An 18,531-nucleotide genomic window follows, 5' to 3' on the forward strand; every position below is an offset into this window, starting at 1 on the left:
ATGATTGTATTATATATATCGTTTTAAAATAAATATTTTAAAATAAATGTAAATGGGTCTATCATTCCGTTATAAGTTAAATAAAATAAATATATATCTATGTGTGGTCTAGTGCTTTTTTTTTAAAATTATTTTTATTTTTTTTTGCTTATTTATTTTTTGGTATAAGGGAATGGTGTGATGAAAAATTTCAAAAGTAATAAAGGAGAACTCTTACTGATACTGTATTGGCTTATGCATAGCGCCCCCTGGCGCACTCTTTAATATGGTCTGAAGCAAAGCTCCACCCCCTGATCTGAACAAACCACTAAAGGACACGCCCTTATTTTTTTAATAACCACGCCTCTTATTTTTTTTTTTTTAGTACACAAGGCCAAGAATCAGGAGAGGTCCAAGAGACGGTGGGATGGTTAGAAGATATGGCTTACATATAATTTCCTGTGGCTGTTTCCAGAGATATATCTATGTCTACCGTACACACTGCTGTATACTTCTCTTTATTCTGCACTTTTTTTTTTTTTGTCTAGACCAGTGTTTCCCAACCAGTGTGCCTCCAGCTGTTGCAGAACTACAACTCCCAGCATGCCCGGACAGCCAACGGCTGTCCGGGCATGCGGTTGGCTGTCCGGGCATGCTGGGAGTTGTAGTTCTGCAACAGCTGGAGGCACACTGGTTGGGAAACACTGGTCTAGATTCTAAAAAAAAATTTAAAATAAATAAATAATACTAGATTTTTTTTCTATACAGCTACTATGCAGAGTCATGTGTAATCTGATCCTGTAGTTATTCTTCTTTTTTTCTATTTTGTAGCCAGAGGGAGGATCAGACTACACATAGGGTTTGTAGTCTGTAACCATGGAGACACCGAGGCCTGCACAGGATCTTTATACACAAAACACTAGTAGACTGTTTACAAAGATAAGATATACTGGAGCAAGTGAATACAAATGCAAATATTCACCAATCCCTTAAAGGGGTTATCCACTTTAGGAAAGTGTATCCACCTTAGGATATGTGCCAGATTGTGGGGGGTCCGACCGCTGGAACCGGCTCTCTTCGTGCACGGAGCGGGGTGCCCACCATGCATCTCTATGGGAGAACCGAAGCTCTGTATTCATGTATCTCCGGCTCTCCGATAGGGATGCATGGCGGGGGCACTTCAACCACCGCACAGTTCTGTGTGTGGGGAAAGCCAGGGCACCCGGCAGTAAATCATGGGGGGGTCCCAGCGGTCGGATCCCCCCGCAATCTGACACTTATTTCCTATCCTTTGGATTGGGGATACATTTTTCTAAACTTGATTACTCCTTTAAGGAACTCAGTAGAAAGAATGAAGATCAGGAAATAATGGGAGGCTGCTGCAACAGAATTTCTGAGTGGAATATTTCCACTGGATTGCGCACTTAAAGGAGAACTCTAGGATGTTACAACCTATCTCCTATCTTAAGGATAGGGAATTAGTGTCAGATCACAAGGGGTCCGACCATTGGGACCCATCCCCTCGCCCCCTCCGTCTCTCCGATAGAGATGTATGGCATGGGGCACTTCGACCACCGCATAGCTCTGTGTTTGGGGAGAGCCAGGGCACCGGGCAGTGAATCGCGGGGGTCCCAGTGGTGGGATCCCCCCGCAATCTGACACTTATTTCCTATCCTTTGGATAGGGGGTATATTTTTCTAAACTTGACTACACCTTTAAGGAACTCCGCAGAAAGAATGAAGATCAGAAAACAATGGGAGGCTGCTGCAATGGAATTTCTGAGCGGAATATTTCCACTGGATTATGCACTTAAAGGACAACTCTGGGATATAACAACCTATCCCCTTTCTTTAAGATAGGGAATTAGTGTCAGATCGTAAGGGATCCGACCATTGGGACCCATCCCCCCGCGCGACTATTGGGACCCTTCACCGGCACAGTGAACCGACTCTCTGCATGAAAGAAGATGTTTTGACCACAGCATGAAGCTGTGGCCGACACGCCCCATCCATGCAGCTCTATGGCAGAGCCGGAGATAGCCATAGAGGGGGAGTGTTGATACTGTACTTATCCCCAGTCCTTAGGATAGGGGATAAGTTGTTACGTCCTGGAGTTCTTTAAATTCTGCCATGTAAATGGGCCCATATAGGGGAAAATAAGGCTGTGTTGTTAATAAAAAAAAAAAAAAAAGTACAGAATTGAGAAAAATCACTAAGCAGTGTGTTGGCAAGAGGGCGCATGAAGCCAATAAGTGAAGACTAAGTATTACGACCGCCATGAAAAAACATAAACAGCAATAACTGGAGTCATAATGAACACTGCAGCTGAAACGAAAAGTCTCGTGTTAGTGAAGGAAAATGAACACTCACATCTGAGTTTCCTTCTGCATAGATCCACCCATGGGTTAGGTATGTGCCATATCATTACAAAATATAAAATAGAATTTTTTTTTTGTTGGTTTGTTTTTTACACTTCTATCATGTAAACGCATGCAAGTCATGCTGAAATCTAAATGCTGTTTCATTTTCGTGAAGAGCAACAAAATAAAAGTGATCGAACTTATGTGAGATGATGCCATGACTACAAAGTTAAACATGCATCATATTTAGCCATTGGTGGTGTTTTTTTTTTTTTGTTTTTTTGTTTTTTCCCCGCTTTTCAGCTATTTCAACTTTGGAAAGTGTATAGTAACTTATACAAAGATTTAGAACATCGTATGAAAAGGTCTTTTTTTTTTTTCCCCACCCGGGGCTTTCCGGATTTAAACAGGTTTGGAAGGAGTCCATGCCGATTCTGAAATGGCATCTCCCGTTGACGACAAGGTCATTGGGCCGCTAGGGGTGAATGGGTCCGTATCTGTATCCGTTTCACCTTCTGCTAGGTAACGTTTATCTCTCATCCACGTTGAGCCGTTGGGACCAAAATTAAAGTCTTCTTTCTCTTGAGAAATACTGAAACCACTTGGGGACCTCTGAAGTTCATCGTGGTTGACCGAGAGGAGAGATAGGGGCGTGTCGCTATCTCTTGTAAAACTTCTTCTGTGGATCGGGGAGGCCCTTTCGGCATACAGGTTTGAGTTCTCTCTTTCATGCCGAAAGTCTATCAAAGTCTGAATGGGCAAAACTGTTGGCCTTTCTGTATAATTGGGTGAGGAGGTCATGCTCCTCCTAGTACAGTTTTCACCATTAAAAGGCATGGGTGCGGTAAACTCCACTGGGTAGTCCTCAAAGAACCCATACTGATCCAACTTATTAAATGAAACTTGGTGCATGTCGTAGGGATTTCCATGAGAGCAGGACTCTGTATAGTTATACACCACCCTACCGACTTCAGAAAATCGGTTCTCTTCTCCTTCCTCTTCTACTTGGGACTCTCTAAGTGGGTAGTACTCAGTTACCTGGACCTGTAGTTGGTCCATATGCTGCATGTGCATGTCAACCAAAAAGTCTAATTTCTTTTCCATATCTTGGACCTGGGAAAAAATATCACATGTAATCAAAACAGCGTCACAAATACGGATGTAAACTATTAGGTAAAATTCTATAGACAAATATTAAAGATTGGTTCTTAAAGGGGTACTCTGGTGGAAAACTTTTTTATTTTTTTTATTTTTTTAAATCAACTGGTGCCAGAAAGTTAAACAGATTTGTAAATTACTTCTATTAAACAATCTTAATCTTTTCAGCACTTATTAGCTGCTGAATACTACAGAGGAAATTATTTTCTTTTTGGAACACAGTGCTCTCTGCTGACATCACGAGCACAGTGCTCTCTGCTGACACCTCTGTCCGTTTTAAGAACAGTCCAGAGTAGTAGAAAATCCCCATAGAAAATCTGCTGCCCTGGATAGTTCCTAAAATGGACAGAGATGTCAGCAGAGAACACTGTGCTCGTGATGTCAGCACAGCAGAGAGCACTGTGTTCGAAAAAGAAAATCATTTCCTCTGTAGTATTTAGCAGCTAGTAAGTACTGGAAGGATTAAGATTTTTTAATAGAAGTGATTTACAAATCTGTTTAACTTTCTGGCACCAGTTGATAAAAAAAAAAAAAAAAAAAGTTTTCCACCGGAGTACCCCTTTTTAAAAAGATCTTTCAAGGTGAGATCTTGCCGGGCATGCCACAATTGATCCCGCCAAGTATGCCAAAATTAAATTACCCATTCTATTCAAAGTGATGTAATTATTTGCTTTACACTGCTGCCATGTTTGCTGATATTTGTTACTGTAAATAAGCAAAAGCTCCTTAGTAGAGATGAGTAAATCTTCCGAAATTTGTTTCAGGTCCGATTCATTTGAATTTACACATTACAGATGGCCCCGACATACGATCATTTCAACATACGATGCTTTTGTATGTCGGGGTCATCCCATAAACGGCTATCCGGCAGCGCAGACTGCTTCAGCTGCCACCGGATAGCCGTTTAAGGCGCCCCATGTGCTCCAGTGATGATCCCTCACCTGTCCCCGGCGCTCCGGACCGCCCCTCTTCAGGATCCCCTGCATCGCTGTCGCTCTCCTTCCTCGTCATCACGTCGCCGCACGCGCCGTCCCGTTATCCAATAGGAGCGGCGTGCGCAGCGACGTGATGGCGGCGATGAAGAGCGACGATCCCAGGCAGCAGACACGGTCCGGAGCGGCGGGGACACCCCGGGGACGCGGCGACAGCGATGGAGGGCGACATCCAGGGCAGCGGTGACGAGCGGGGGATGGGTCCATAGCGGCGGGGACAGGTGAGTATAACTTCCTATACTTTCCATTACACGGATCCTTCAACATACGATGGTTTCAACTAACGATGGTTCATTTGGAACGGATTACCATCGTATGTTGAGGACCACTGTATAGATATAGGGACTCTTGTAAAAGACAGGTGCCCCTGATTCTGTACAGTATACAGCATGCTTACAAACTGAAAAAGTTTCAAATTGGGACAATTTAGATTATTAGGTTGAACTAAATGAATTTGATTCTTTCCAAATGGATTTGCTCATTCTTACTCATCAGGAAGTAGGTGTATGTTCGGAGAGTTTACCTTACAGCAAGGATGGAATCGTATAAACACTGCAGGAAACCGGGCCAAGGGGGGAAGAAAAGAAATTATCAGGTAATTCACATATCTATAATGAGCCAAGAGATCCTGAGTCCAACCTGCTGAGCTCACAGTGGATTGTCTATACTGGAAACAATTCTAGCAAACCCTGAGCTGTGAGATTATTAAAGGGGTACTCCGGTGAAAAACATATATATATATTTCTTAATCAACTGACTCCATAAAGTTAAACAGATTTGTAAATTACTTCCATTTAAATTTCTTCCATCTTAATTCTTCTAGTACTTATCAGCTGCTGTATGCTCCACAGGAAGTTATTTTCTTTTTGAATTTTTCTTCTGTCTGGCCACAGTGCTCTCTGCTGACACCTTTGTCCGTGTCCGGAACTGTCCAGAGCAGGATAGGTTTGCTAAGGGGGATTTGCTCCTACTCTGGACAGTTCCTGACATTAACAGAGGTGTCAGCAGAGAGCACTGTGGTCAGACTGGAAAGAACTACAGAACTTCCTGTGGAGCCTACAGCAGCTGATAAGTACTGGAAGGGTTTAGATTTTTAAATAGAAATCATTTACAAATCTGTTTATATTTCTGGCACCAGTTGATTTAAAAAAAAAAAATAATTGTTTTCCACCGGTGTACCCCTTTTAAGGGGTACTTTTTTTTTTTTTTTTTTTTTAAATCAACTGGTGCCAGGAAGTTAAACAGATTTGTAAATTATTTCTATAAAAAAAAAAAAAAATCTTAATCCTTCCAGTACTTATAACCTGCTGGATACTACAGAGGAAATTCTTTTCTTTTTTGGAACACAGAGCTCTCTGCTGACATCACGAGCACAGTGCTCTCTGCTGACATCTCTGTCCATTTTAAGAACTGTCAAAGATGTCAGCAGAGAGCACTGTGCTCGTGATGTCAGCAGAGAGCTCTGTGTTCCAAAAAAGAAATAAATACTGGAAATAAGAAATAAGCTAATAAGTACTGGAAGGATTAAGATTTTTTAATAGAAGTAATTTACAAATCTGTTTAACTTTCTGGCACCAGTTGATTAAAAAAAAAAAAAAAAGTTTTCCACCGGAGTACCCCTTTAAGTCTCAACAGTAGTGGTCTCAAACTTTGGCCCTCCGAATGTTGCAAAACTTCAACTCCCAGCATGCCCGGACAGCCGTTGGCTGTCCGGGCATGCTGGGAGTTGAAGTTTTGCAACATTCGGAGGGCCTCAGTTCGAGACCATTCTTTACAGGTTTGGATGGGAACAATAAATAAGGGGAAACATCGGCCTAATAAACAGCCAGGAATTGAAACTCAATTATATTGGAAAGTTTCAGAAGTATACATTATATAAAGTAAAATATAACTTTCAAACTAATGTTGGTCACCCCAAAAAGTATTGGCTAATTGTTCTGATGATTATTATCGTATCATAGCACCAACAGAGGTGTGGCCTGTTACTTCTGAGCCCCAATGCAAAAACTGTAATGACGTCTCCATCTACCGGGGGCCATTTATAATACTCATGTTTTATGTGGCAAAGGGACCTTTGGGCCCCCAGTGGCACCGAAGCCCAAGTCCAACTGTTAGCTCTACGGCTTTGTATAGCCACGTCCCTGCACATAAGCTCGGCACAGAACGTCGCCATATTATAAACTAGCACAGTTCTGACACATTTGAGCAATATGTTTTGTATACAGTGGAAAAAATATATATATATACATATATATATATATATATATATATATATATATATACAGTGGTCCCTCAACATACAATGGTAATCCGTTCCAAATGAACCATCGTTTGTTGAAACCATCGAATGTTGAGGGATCCGTGCAATGGAAAGAATAGGAAGTTGTACTCACCTGTCGCCGCGCTCCGGACCCGTCACCGCTGCCTCTGATGTCGCCCTCCATCGCAGTCGCCGCGTCCCCGAGGTGTCCCCAACGCTCCGGACGTCTCTGCTTCCCCGGGATCATCGCTCTCACGTCGTCACCATCACGTCACTACGCACGCCGCTCCTATTGGATGACGGGACGGCGTGCGCGCCGACGTGATGACGATGAAGGAGAGCCCGAGGACAGGTAGGAGACCATCACCGGAGCTCGCGGGGCACCGTAAATGGCTATCCGGTGGCAGCTGAAGCAGTCTGCGCTGCCGGATTGCCGTTTATGCGATGGCCCCGACATACAAAAGCATCGTATGTTGATGCTGCCTCTGAGAGGCCATCGTATATCGAAATGATCGTATGTCGGGGCCATCGTAGGTCGGGGGGGGGGGGGGGTCACTGTATATAAAACAAAAAACTAAATCAGATCTGAAAGTTTCACAACACAATACAATACCTGTCTCTCTACTCTTACAAATTTCCCCATCATGCTTTGGTCTTCGAAATCTGAAGGTTTGGACCCATAGGGTTCATGCCTAGGAAGAAAAACAAGGTAGAAACAGTAGAATACAAAAGTGATGTGGCCACATAGTACAGCTTAAAGGGGCACTTCACTGGCCAGTGTTAGGAACATTTAGATCTGAATGCTGCGGGGTCGGTCACGCCACGCCCCCTCAATGCAAGTCTATGGGAGGGGGCCACGCCCCCTCCCATAGACTTGCATTGAGTGGGCGTGACGTCACAGCACGAAGGGGCCTGGTTGACCCTCACCAGTGTTTTACCCCCCCCAAGACTACTCACATGAGCTTACCCTTGTGAACACATGTAATGCAGCCATACCTTTGGCTGCGCTTCTGGCTGCTTTATCCGTGCGAAAATCATCTTTGGATTCTGGTCAGCAACAGTCAGATAGGCGTGGCTAGGCTTCGCAATGGCCCTTGTTACCGCCACGCCTATCCTCTTTTCGTCACCGCTTGGACCGTTGACAGAGAGACAGAGGTCCTCAGCACATGCGCCCCTGACGTTCTGGACATGCGTGGTCTGGCATGACTTACCAGACATGTAAAAAAAGAAAAGAAAAGAAAATGGCAGCAGCACACTTGGTCAACAAAATGGAGGCTCTTAGCGCACTTTTTGATCAAAACGTGTCCCCCATCCACCACGCGGAGGTGGCCTCTTATCGGATGGGTCCCTAAACACTCACCTACCTCAGGCTGGGTGACATGTTGGATCCACTAACGATCCAAACCACCTCCTGTGAAAATAGGGGAGGGGATGCACGGCTACAGAGGGAGCCACTCCCCCCAAATTTGCACAGCAAAGAAAAAAAAAAAAAAACTGAAAATGTAGCCAGCACCTAAACCCAATACACGGGTGCACGCTGCTGTGGCAAGTACAAAACATGTAAAAAAAGAAAATGGCAGCAGCACACTTGGTCAACAAAATGCTGTGCAAATTTGGGGGGAGTGGCTCCCTCTGTAGCCGTGCATCCCCTCCCCTATTTTCACAGGAGGTGGTTTGGATCGTTAGTGGATCCAACATGTCACCCAGCCTGAGGTAGGTGAGTGTTTAGGGACCCATCCGATAAGAGGCCACCTCCGCGTGGTGGATGGGGGACACGTTTTGATCAAAAAGTGCGCTAAGAGCCTCCATTTTGTTGACCAAGTGTGCTGCTGCCATTTTCTTTTTTTACATGTTTTGTACTTGCCACAGCAGCGTGCACCCGTGTATTGGGTTTAGGTGCTGGCTACATTTTCAGTTTTTTTTTTTTCTTTGCTATGACTTACCAGAGCGACTACAAATACCCCGAGATGGGTCAGGGTCAATATTATGAACACACCTTTGACCAAGGGACAAGCCCTAGGTCACTAATACCCTTATTAATTCCCACCCCCTAAAACGTAGCTTTTATTAAGCATTCATAAAATGTATGATAGAAAATCATTTAAAACCACAACCTCCTTGTGTGTTGGTAGTTAATGTGTTTAGTAGCTCACTGTTAGCAAGATAGCTTCTCAGGTAAGTAACAATTACTGTGGTATCTCAGGGTGTGAAGGGGAGGTTTATTGAGCAGATGTTGTAGCCCAGGGGCAAGGTGTTATTAACCCCTACATGTTCGTGACGCCAGGACGTGGTTTTCCTGGTAACCACCCGAACGGTAGTACCCCTATCCCAAGGTTAGGCAGGGGAATTATAGTCCAAAGCTAGGTCAGGGTTAACGATAGCTTTACTGAGGTAGACAGATGGAAATAGTCTTTACAGCTAGGCCAGGATCCCAGAGAGATGACCAGTAACACAGGGGACCTCGCAGCTTGTTGGAACTTGTAGTGACTTTGACAGACTTTAGGACAGCCACACTGACTATAATAGACTTGACTATAGACTGGACTTGACTGTACTTAGTGACAGCAGACATAGAAGACTTGTTTTACTGACTTGTGGCTGTTATTTAGGCTTGAGGCCTCCAGATGTGCTAGACACTGGCTCTGAGACACTAAGAGAGAGATTGTAATGGCTTCCCCTCTTATTAAGGGGGCAGAGCCAGAAGCCCATAGGTCAAGCTGCAGGTCACCTGGTTAGCTGGTGCTCTCTGGGTAACAAACACATCATGTGAACACATTGTCATGTGACTGACTCAAAGGTCCTTAAAGGTCCTTTATACATAACACACATAACACTATACATAATATATATTACTATGAGGTAGACTCTGCAGGACGGTCTGTAGGACACAGAGGCACTCAACCTGGCAGGGTCTAAGTACTGTACAGGACTATATCCCATACTGGGACATCACAATACAACCAGTGTTCTGCAGCCCCACTGATTTAGGACACACACAAAGGAGAACGCTGTTAAAACACTGATAGTGTGTGTCATAAATCAGTGGTGCTGCAGACCACTGGTTGTACATTGTTACTTACCTGAGAAGCTATCTTGCTAACAGTGAGCTACTAAACACATTAACTACCAACACACTAGGAGGTTGTGGTTTTAAATGATTTTCTATCATACATTTTATGAATGCTTAATAAAAGCTCAGTTTTAGGGGGTAGGAATTAATAAGGGTATTAGTGACCTAGGGCTTGTCCCTCGGACAAAGGTGTGTTCACTTACCAGAGCGAGCGCTGGCACCTGCCGGCTGAAACCTCAGTGCGCCTGCGCTCACTCCCTGCCTTTAGCACAGCGCAGGTGCACGGAGACTTCAGCCGGCAGGAGCCAGTGCTCGCGCGAGGGAGCACTCACTCTGACAAGTCACGCCATGCCGCGCACGCATCCAGGACGTCAGAAGTGCATGTACTGATCACCTTTGCCTCTGGAAGTGCTCCAAGCGGTGACATAGGGAGGACAGTCATGGCGGTGCAGGGGGTGGGGAGACATTTTGAAGCCCAGTCACGCCTATCCGACTGTTGCTGACAAGAAGCAGCAAGAAAGAAGCGCAGACAAAGGTATGGCTGCACTGCATGTGTTTACAACAGTAAGCTCATGTGGGTAGTCGGGGGGATAAAACACTGGTGACAGCTGCACTTTAAACTGAGCCTCCCATTATGGTGTTGGGTTTTGTCACCCAGGGCAGAAAGCTTTGGTGAGAGGTGCCCATAAAATTCAGTGGGATCAGCCGACTGACTAATGTGTATGGGGTCCTCCCAACTCTGCCCTAAAATGTTTTATTTCAACTGCCCATCCCTATTGTTCTCAGAGAGATAAGCTGCAACAAGTGGAATCTAACAGCGGCTTATCCTTCCTTTTTCCACTGAGAACACACGTACCTTCATCACAGCCAAACATTCAAGTGTATGGAGCGGAGGTGTATCCTGCACTAGCCCAACAGTGCCCAAGCCTAGGGCGGCACTTAATTGGAGGGCGGCAGCCAGTCCCACCACCCACCCGCCATTCCCTTTTGTACATTCACACCACATTTTACCTTGGAGACTGTTGGGATGGATACCCATATCCACCAAGACCGCCCAGTCCTTTCTGGGACTTCTTATGTTTGGGTGTAGAAAGGGGACCGGGGGCAAAGACCATGTCTATTCTGAGAACGAAGAAGAAAAATTTAATCTCAGACCACATTCAATTTTGACAAATTTTGACACAACATAGATTTACATGAAATCGGTGTTTATATGTACAAATTTGAAAAACTAAAATGTAAAGAAAAATAATCACAATGTAAAAAAAAAAAAAAGAGAAGATTTTTCTTACCTTGACTGGAGGTATTTAATTCTGGCGAGCATGTCCAAATGGCCGGCAGAATATTGCTCTATAACATCTTTCACATCATACGGCCTCAACGTCTCCTTAAATTTTTTTTTACGTAAAAGGAACTGTAGTATTCTGCATGTGAGACAAAGTGGCTTTGTAAGTTTTCTCTTAATGGCTTGGTGTGACACTGATATACAGCGGGCTATTAATCCTGAACTTGGAAAGGGCTGGAATATCTCGGACGCTTATCCCCTATTCCGCTTCGTTCTACGTCCCTAATATGCAGCAGCAGCTTGTAGTAACAGTTCACAGAGAAAAAGAAAGGACGGATCACTCACCAGGATGCGGTATGACAAATCTTCACTTTATTCGTTATGTATCTGGCATGATACAAGTAAGCGGGTAGGTGGGGAGATATGCTGGTGGAACGCAGGGTCCACAAGGCAAAGACCGCTTTGTTCCAGTATGGAACTTCTTCCACAGAAGGCAAAAGAATTTCCATACCGGAATGAAATGGTCGTTGCCTCGTGGACCCTGCAGTCAATCAGCATACCGCCCCCCCCCCCCCCCCCCCTACCCGCTTACTTGTCTCATGCCAGATACATAAAGAATAAAGTGAAGATTTGTCATACCGCATCCCGGTGAGTGATCCGTCCTTTCTTTTTCTCTGTGAACTATAATTACTATAATACTGGCTCCTATAAACAAGAATATAACTACTATAATACTGCTCCTATATACAAGAATATAACTACTATAATATTGCTCCTATATACAAGAATATAACTACTATAATACTGCCTCCTATATCTACTATAATACTGCTCCTATATACAAGAATATAACTACTATAATACTGCCTCCTATATCTACTATAATACTGCCTCCTATATACAAGAATATAACTACTATAATACTTCTCCTATATACAAGAATATAACTACTATAATACTGTCTCCTATATACAAGAATATAACTACTATAATACTGCTCCTATGTACAAGAATATAACTACTATAATACTGCTCCTATATACAAGAATATAACTACTATAATACTGCTCCTATGTACAAGAATATAACTACTATAATACTGCTCCTATAAACAAGAATATAACTACTATAATACTGCTCCTATATACAAGAATATAACTACTATAATACTGCTCCTATATACAAGAATATAACTACTATGATACTGCTCCTATATACAAGAATAGAACTACTATAATACTGCTCCTATATACAAGAATATAACTACTATAATACTGCTCCTATATACAAGAATATAACTACTATAATACTGCCTCCTATATCTACTATAATACTGCTCCTATATACAAGAATATAACTACTATAATACTGCCTCCTATATCTACTATAATACTGCCTCCTATATACAAGAATATAACTACTATAATACTTCTCCTATATACAAGAATATAACTACTATAATACTGTCTCCTATATACAAGAATATAACTACTATAATACTGCTCCTATGTACAAGAATATAACTACTATAATACTGCTCCTATATACAAGAATATAACTACTATAATACTGCCTCCTATGTACAAGAATATAACTACTATAATACTGTCTCCTATATACAAGAATATAACTACTATAATACTGCTCCTATATACAAGAATATAACTACTATAATACTGCTCCTATATACAAGAATATAACTACTATAATACTGCTCCTATATACAAGAATATAACTACTATAATACTGCTCCTATATACAAGAATATAACTACTATAATACTGCTGCTATATACAAGAATATAACTACTATAATACTGCTGCTATATACAAGAATATAACTACTATAATACTGCCTCCTATATACAAGAATATAACTACTATAATACTGCTCCTATATACAAGAATATAATTACTATAATATTGCTCCTATATACAAGAATATAATTACTATAATATTGCTGCTATATACAAGAATATAATTACTATAATACTGCCTCCTATAAACAAGAATATAACTACTATAATACTGCTCCTATATACAAGAATATAACTACTATAATACTGCTTCTATATACAAGAATATAACTACTATAATACTGCCCCTATATACAAGAATATAATTACTATAATACTGCTCCTATATTCAAGAATATAATTACTATAATACTGCCTCCTATAAACAAGAATATAACTACTATAATACTACTCCTATAAACAAGAATATAACTACTTTCTTCTTCGACTTCTGGCAGCACAGAAGGAATAGGCCTGGCCTCTTTTATTCATCCTAGGACCGCCCACCTAAAAAAACCTCCACAATAGTCAACCAATGGCATGACAGCATACCTTATAACTAGTCACATCTCATACATTCATACTGTGTTTTTTTCTGTCCTCTTTTCTTCCTAACAGAGGTGTTAATTTCACCCTTGCCCACCATTAATCATATTTTCTTTTATTTTTTAGATGTTATTCCCTTGATGTTGTTGTATTACACCAGTGTCACCAGTGCAGATCTGAGGGCCAATGTGGGTAACCCTGGCCTACCTGGTGTCTTGCAGTCCCTTTTGACCCATGCGGGAAACCCGCATTATATGAGGAGGTCTTTTCAGATTTCTGCAAGTTTTCCCTCCTTAATCATTGGTATGGTGAAAAAGGAGGTGATCAGCCTTGGGGTGACGGTTCCCCCGTTGTTGGCAGCTATGCAGTCCATTCCCGCGGCTACCCGGCATCTGACGTGCGATCCCGGCGTTTGCATGGACGTCTATGGGACTTCCAGTTTGGGCGCCATCTTGTGAATGGCAGTACGCGCATCAGGCGCATTCAGCAGGGACCGGAAGCGGATGCGGAGCAACCGGATGTGACGTCTCTCTGGTTTGCAGGCGGGTAAGCGCATTTAAATGGAGCATAGACGGCTATGCTTTGCCTTTCTGTGCAGGCAGCCGGATATCTCTGCTCCAAAGGTATGACCTGCTCCACAGTAGCCAGGGCAGGGCGCTCTGATCTTATGTGCTGACTGTTGCTCAAATTATTTACCATTATATTTTTAGATGTCAAGCCCCGCCTCCTCTAAGAAAAAGAAGATGAAAACAAAACACAGGGAGTGTGTCTCTTGCCAGCAGCCCCTGCCGGATGAATTATCTGGAGATTTATGTGAAATATGCAGATCTCATTTGACTCCATCTTCGAGTAAACGGAAGTCTTTATGCCTCAGTTGTCTTCATCCGTTACCATCAGGCTCAGTTTCTACAGTTTGTAAAAAATTTACTGAACCACAAGAAACCTCTGCCTTCTTTGAGGATGCAAGAAGCTTTTTTTCTTGGTTCAAGTCTGAATTTGGTTCTAGCTCAGGAGTCAGTCTGAAGAATAAGAAAGAAGAACGTAAAGAAGAACCCTCTGCTTCTTCCTCATCAGAAAACGCTTCAGCTCAGTCTGACTCCTCAGATTCTGAAGATATTATTACAGAAGATTTTTTTCTTTTCAAGAAGGAGAATGCGGGAAAATTAATTAGAGCAGTAAAGGATATTATGGAATCTTCTAAGCAAAAGTTCAGGGAGGATAAGGAGAGTCTCTTCTATTTCCCCAAAAAACCTTCTGAAGTTTTGGCAGGTCATCCAGTCTTAAAAACTATAGTGGAAAAAGAATTTTAAAAAACAGACAGTAGGCTGGAATTAGGTTCTAGATTCAGAGCAGTATATAAGTTGGATCCGGCTGAGTCTGAATCCTGGGAGAACCCAGCTAAAGTGGATCGACCTGTAGCCAGATTATCTAAAAGAACACTGCTACCCTCCAAGGATTCTTCTCTACTTAAGGATCCTATGGATAAAAGATGGATATCCTGATAAAACGTGCCTACTGTAATACAGCTGCTTTAATGAAAGCTTCTCTTGCTTCAGTACCTGTAACCCGGGCTATTCGAGTCTGGCTGAGCCAACTTGGAAGGAATATTCAGGATGGAATCTCTAGAAGTGATCTCTTGGAGGAAATTGATACATTGAAGACGGCGGCAGATTTCGCATGTGATCTCCACCTAGACGTGACAAGAATATGTGCGAAGAACCTTGCAGTATTAAATTCAGCCAGAAGGGCTATCTACCTTAAGCCAGGGCCAGGCGATGCCTCATCTAAGGTTAACTTCTGTGCACTACCGTTTGAAGCAGTTTTTTTAGTAGGATCACAACTAGAGAAGATCCTAGAAGCAGATAAAGGAGAGAAGGCTCTGGCTTTTCCCTTCACCAGACAGAGGAAGCAGTTCCAGCCCTTTAGATTTCGTAAAACTGGTTTTAAAAGAAGACCGTATCAAGAAAGAAGATACAATAAAAGATTCCAAGAAAATAAGAGAAGACAGCCAGATCAGAAGCAACCAAAAACAGAATTCTGACTACCTCGGGTCAGGTTCGGTAGGAGCAAGAGTGCTGAACTTCTTTGCAGCCTGGCTGGAGATGACTACAGACAAGTGGGTGCTAAAAATTATTGCAGACGGTTACAGTCTAAATTTTGTGTCAATACCCCCCGAAAGGTTCATCCTCAACAGAGCGAATTCAATTGTTCAGCTTCTTCTCAGAGACTTTCTAGACAAGAGAGCCCTGGAACCTGTTCGGCCAGAGCAGCAAGGTTATGGTGTCTACTCACATGTGTTCCCCGTTCCAAACCAAATGGCAAATGGAGATTAATCATAGATTTACGATACCTAAATCGCTATTTAGCAAAGGAAAAATTTTGCATGGAAAATGTAAGGTCCGCTACTCATCTAATTCAGCCTCACGACTAGATGGTTTAGTTGGACTTAATGGACGCCTATCTGCATGTCCCCATAGAAGAAAAATCCAGAAAGTTTCTGAGAATCGCTGTTTTCCTTGATCAAAAAATTCACCACTTCCAGTTTCGGGCCATGCCCTTTGGCCTAACATCTGCCCCAAGGGTATTTACAAAGATCGCAGTTACAGTCGTAGCTACCCTAAGACTACAAGGAATACAAATAATACCATGCTTAGACGATTGGTTGCTTATTGCAACCCCCCAGGAACTCCTTCTACAACACTTACAGACAGCTCTGAATCTCCTGAACAAGCTAGGGTTTATTCTCAATCAGAACTTTCACCAACAAAGACAAAACGTTTCCTAGGTATGATTATCAATTCAGTATGTCAGAAGGTCTTTCTTCCGGCGGTGAAACAAGACAAGATCATCTTTCAAGTGAAGACTCTGATAAAGTCCCCCTCTACATGGGGGTTACCCGTATGGGACTTGATGGCCACGAGACGCAACAAGAAGATACAGAAGTTTTGCTCAAGATATTGCACAGACCTTCCAGATCATCTGGATGCCTTCACCATGAGCTGGAAAGACCTCTTCGTTTATCTCTTCCCTCCAATTCCATTAATCAACAAGATTCTGAACAAGATCATCATAGACAATCCAACAGCTCTACTAATCGCACCTTTCTGACCCCGGAAGGCCTGTTTTCCTCTATTATTTTGTCTCTCGAGGGGAGAATATTGGAAGCTACCTCTGGAAGAGGATCTCCTCCTGCAGAACGGATTATATCACCAACATCTCGAAAGATTACATCTGACTCTCTGGATTTTGAAAGGGAGAAATTCAGACAGAAAGGGTTATCAGATGAAGTAATAGAGACTTTACTAGCAGCCAGAAGACCTTCTACTAATTTACTGTATGCGAAGCTCTGGAAAAAATTTGTCTCATGGAGAGAAGAGAAGGGGTTGACAGAGATCTCTGTATCTATTATTTTACAGTTCCTACAAGAAGGATTTCTAAAGGGCTTGAAGCCGAATACTTTTCATGTTCACGTTACAGCTATCAACGCTTATACTGATGGAAAAGTTATGGGACAACCCCTTATTGCTAGGTTTTTCAAAGCTTTGAAGAATCTAAGACCTACAGTAAAACCTCCGGTTTCTTCATGGGACTTATCACTAGTGCTGTCCAGACTTTCCCTGCCTCCCTTTGAACCATTACAGGAAGCAGAAATAAAGTGGCTATCCTACAAGGTTCTCTTTTTGGTCGCCATCACATCAGCTAAAAGACTAGGTGAACTGCAGGCCTTGTCAGCAAATCCCCCTTACACCAAGTTCACTCCGGATGGAGTTCTTCTCCGTACAATTCCATCTTTTATCCCCAAAGTAGCTTCAATGGAGAACATCAATAGAGAGATCTTCCTTCCTACCTTTCTACCATCCGAATCTTCCCCATTGGATGTCAGATCAGCTCTTCTAGTATATCTACAAAGAGTAAGATCTTTCAGAATTGATGAAAATCTATTTATTCAATTTTCTGGAATGAGGAAGTGTTACGGCGAGCGCTCCGGGTCCCCGCTCCTCCCCGGAGAGCTCGCAGCCTTCTCCTGTTCGCAGCGCCCCGGTCAGACACACTGACCGGGAGCGCTGCGATAATGTCCCTAGCCGGGATGCGATTCGCGATGCGGGACGCGGCCGCTCGCGGTGCGCATCCCGACCCGCTTACCAGACTCGTTCCCCGTCTGTGCTGTCCCGGCGTGCGCGGCCCCGCTCCCTAGGGCACGTGTGCGTGCCGGCTCTCTGCGATTTAAAGGGCCAGTGCGCCACTGATTGGCGCATGGTTTTAATTAGTTTGTTCACCTGTGCACTTCCCTGTATTACCTCACTTCCCCTTCACTTCCTTGCCAGATCTTGTTGCCATTGTGCCAGTGAAAGCGTTCCTTGTGTATCCCAAGCCAGTGTTCCAGACCTCTTGCCATTGCCCCTGACTACAATCCTTGCTGCCTGCCCTGACCTTCTGCTACGTCCGACCTTGCTCTTGCCTTATCCCTTGTACCGCGCCTATCTCAGCAGTCAGAGAGGTTGAGCCGTTGCCGGTGGATACGACCTGCTTGCTACCGCCGCTGCAAGACCATCCCGCTTTGCGGCGGGCTCTGGTGAATACCAGTAGCAACTTAGAACCGGTCCGCTGGCACGGTCCACGCCAATCCCTCTCTGAGACAGAGGATCCACCTCCAGCCTGCCGAATCCTGACAGGAAGGGAAAGAAAGCGGCTAAAGACACCTTGGCAAGATGGCTGAAGTCAGTAATATTGGAGTGTTACAGGTTGGAAAACAAAGAGCCCCCCCTTTCAAATCAGAGCTCATTCCTCCAGAGCCACTGCTACTTCTTGGGCGGAGAGAGCACAAATTCCGTTGACAGATATATGCAATGCAGCTTCGTGGTCAACCTCCTCGACCTTTGTCAACCATTACAGGCTTAATTTTCAAGCAGAGAATCCAGCCTTTAGCACTGGGGTACTATCTGCAGTGTTTCAGCAATAAAACCTACCCCTGTTCTCTAAGCTAGCGAGAATTCCTTCTGTGCTGCCGGAAGTCGAAGAAGAAAGTTAAAATTGTATACTTACTGTAATTTTTCTTTCTTCGAGACAGAAGGCAGCACATATCACC

The 18,531-nt window shown here is 43.3% G+C and overlaps 1 protein-coding gene across 2 annotated transcripts in view; it reads right to left on the bottom strand.

Moving 5' to 3' along the window:
* Nucleotides 1-681: 681 nt before the first annotated feature.
* The window catches only part of KCNQ3 (potassium voltage-gated channel subfamily Q member 3), a 257,626-nt gene continuing 239,776 nt past the window's right edge, over nucleotides 682-18,531 (bottom strand). For both annotated transcript variants that reach the window (XM_056522783.1, XM_056522782.1), the window contains 4 exons: nucleotides 11,111-11,242; nucleotides 10,830-10,940; nucleotides 7,362-7,440; nucleotides 682-3,451 (listed from right to left, as the gene is read on the bottom strand). In XM_056522783.1, coding sequence (XP_056378758.1) covers nucleotides 2,741-3,451; nucleotides 7,362-7,440; nucleotides 10,830-10,940; nucleotides 11,111-11,242 — 1,033 coding nt within the window. In that variant the 3' untranslated portion in view covers nucleotides 682-2,740. The remainder of the gene's footprint in view (nucleotides 3,452-7,361; nucleotides 7,441-10,829; nucleotides 10,941-11,110; nucleotides 11,243-18,531) is intronic.

This window comes from Hyla sarda, chromosome 5 (genome assembly GCF_029499605.1).
Source record: "Hyla sarda isolate aHylSar1 chromosome 5, aHylSar1.hap1, whole genome shotgun sequence".
Taxonomy (NCBI): Eukaryota; Metazoa; Chordata; class Amphibia; order Anura; family Hylidae; genus Hyla; species Hyla sarda.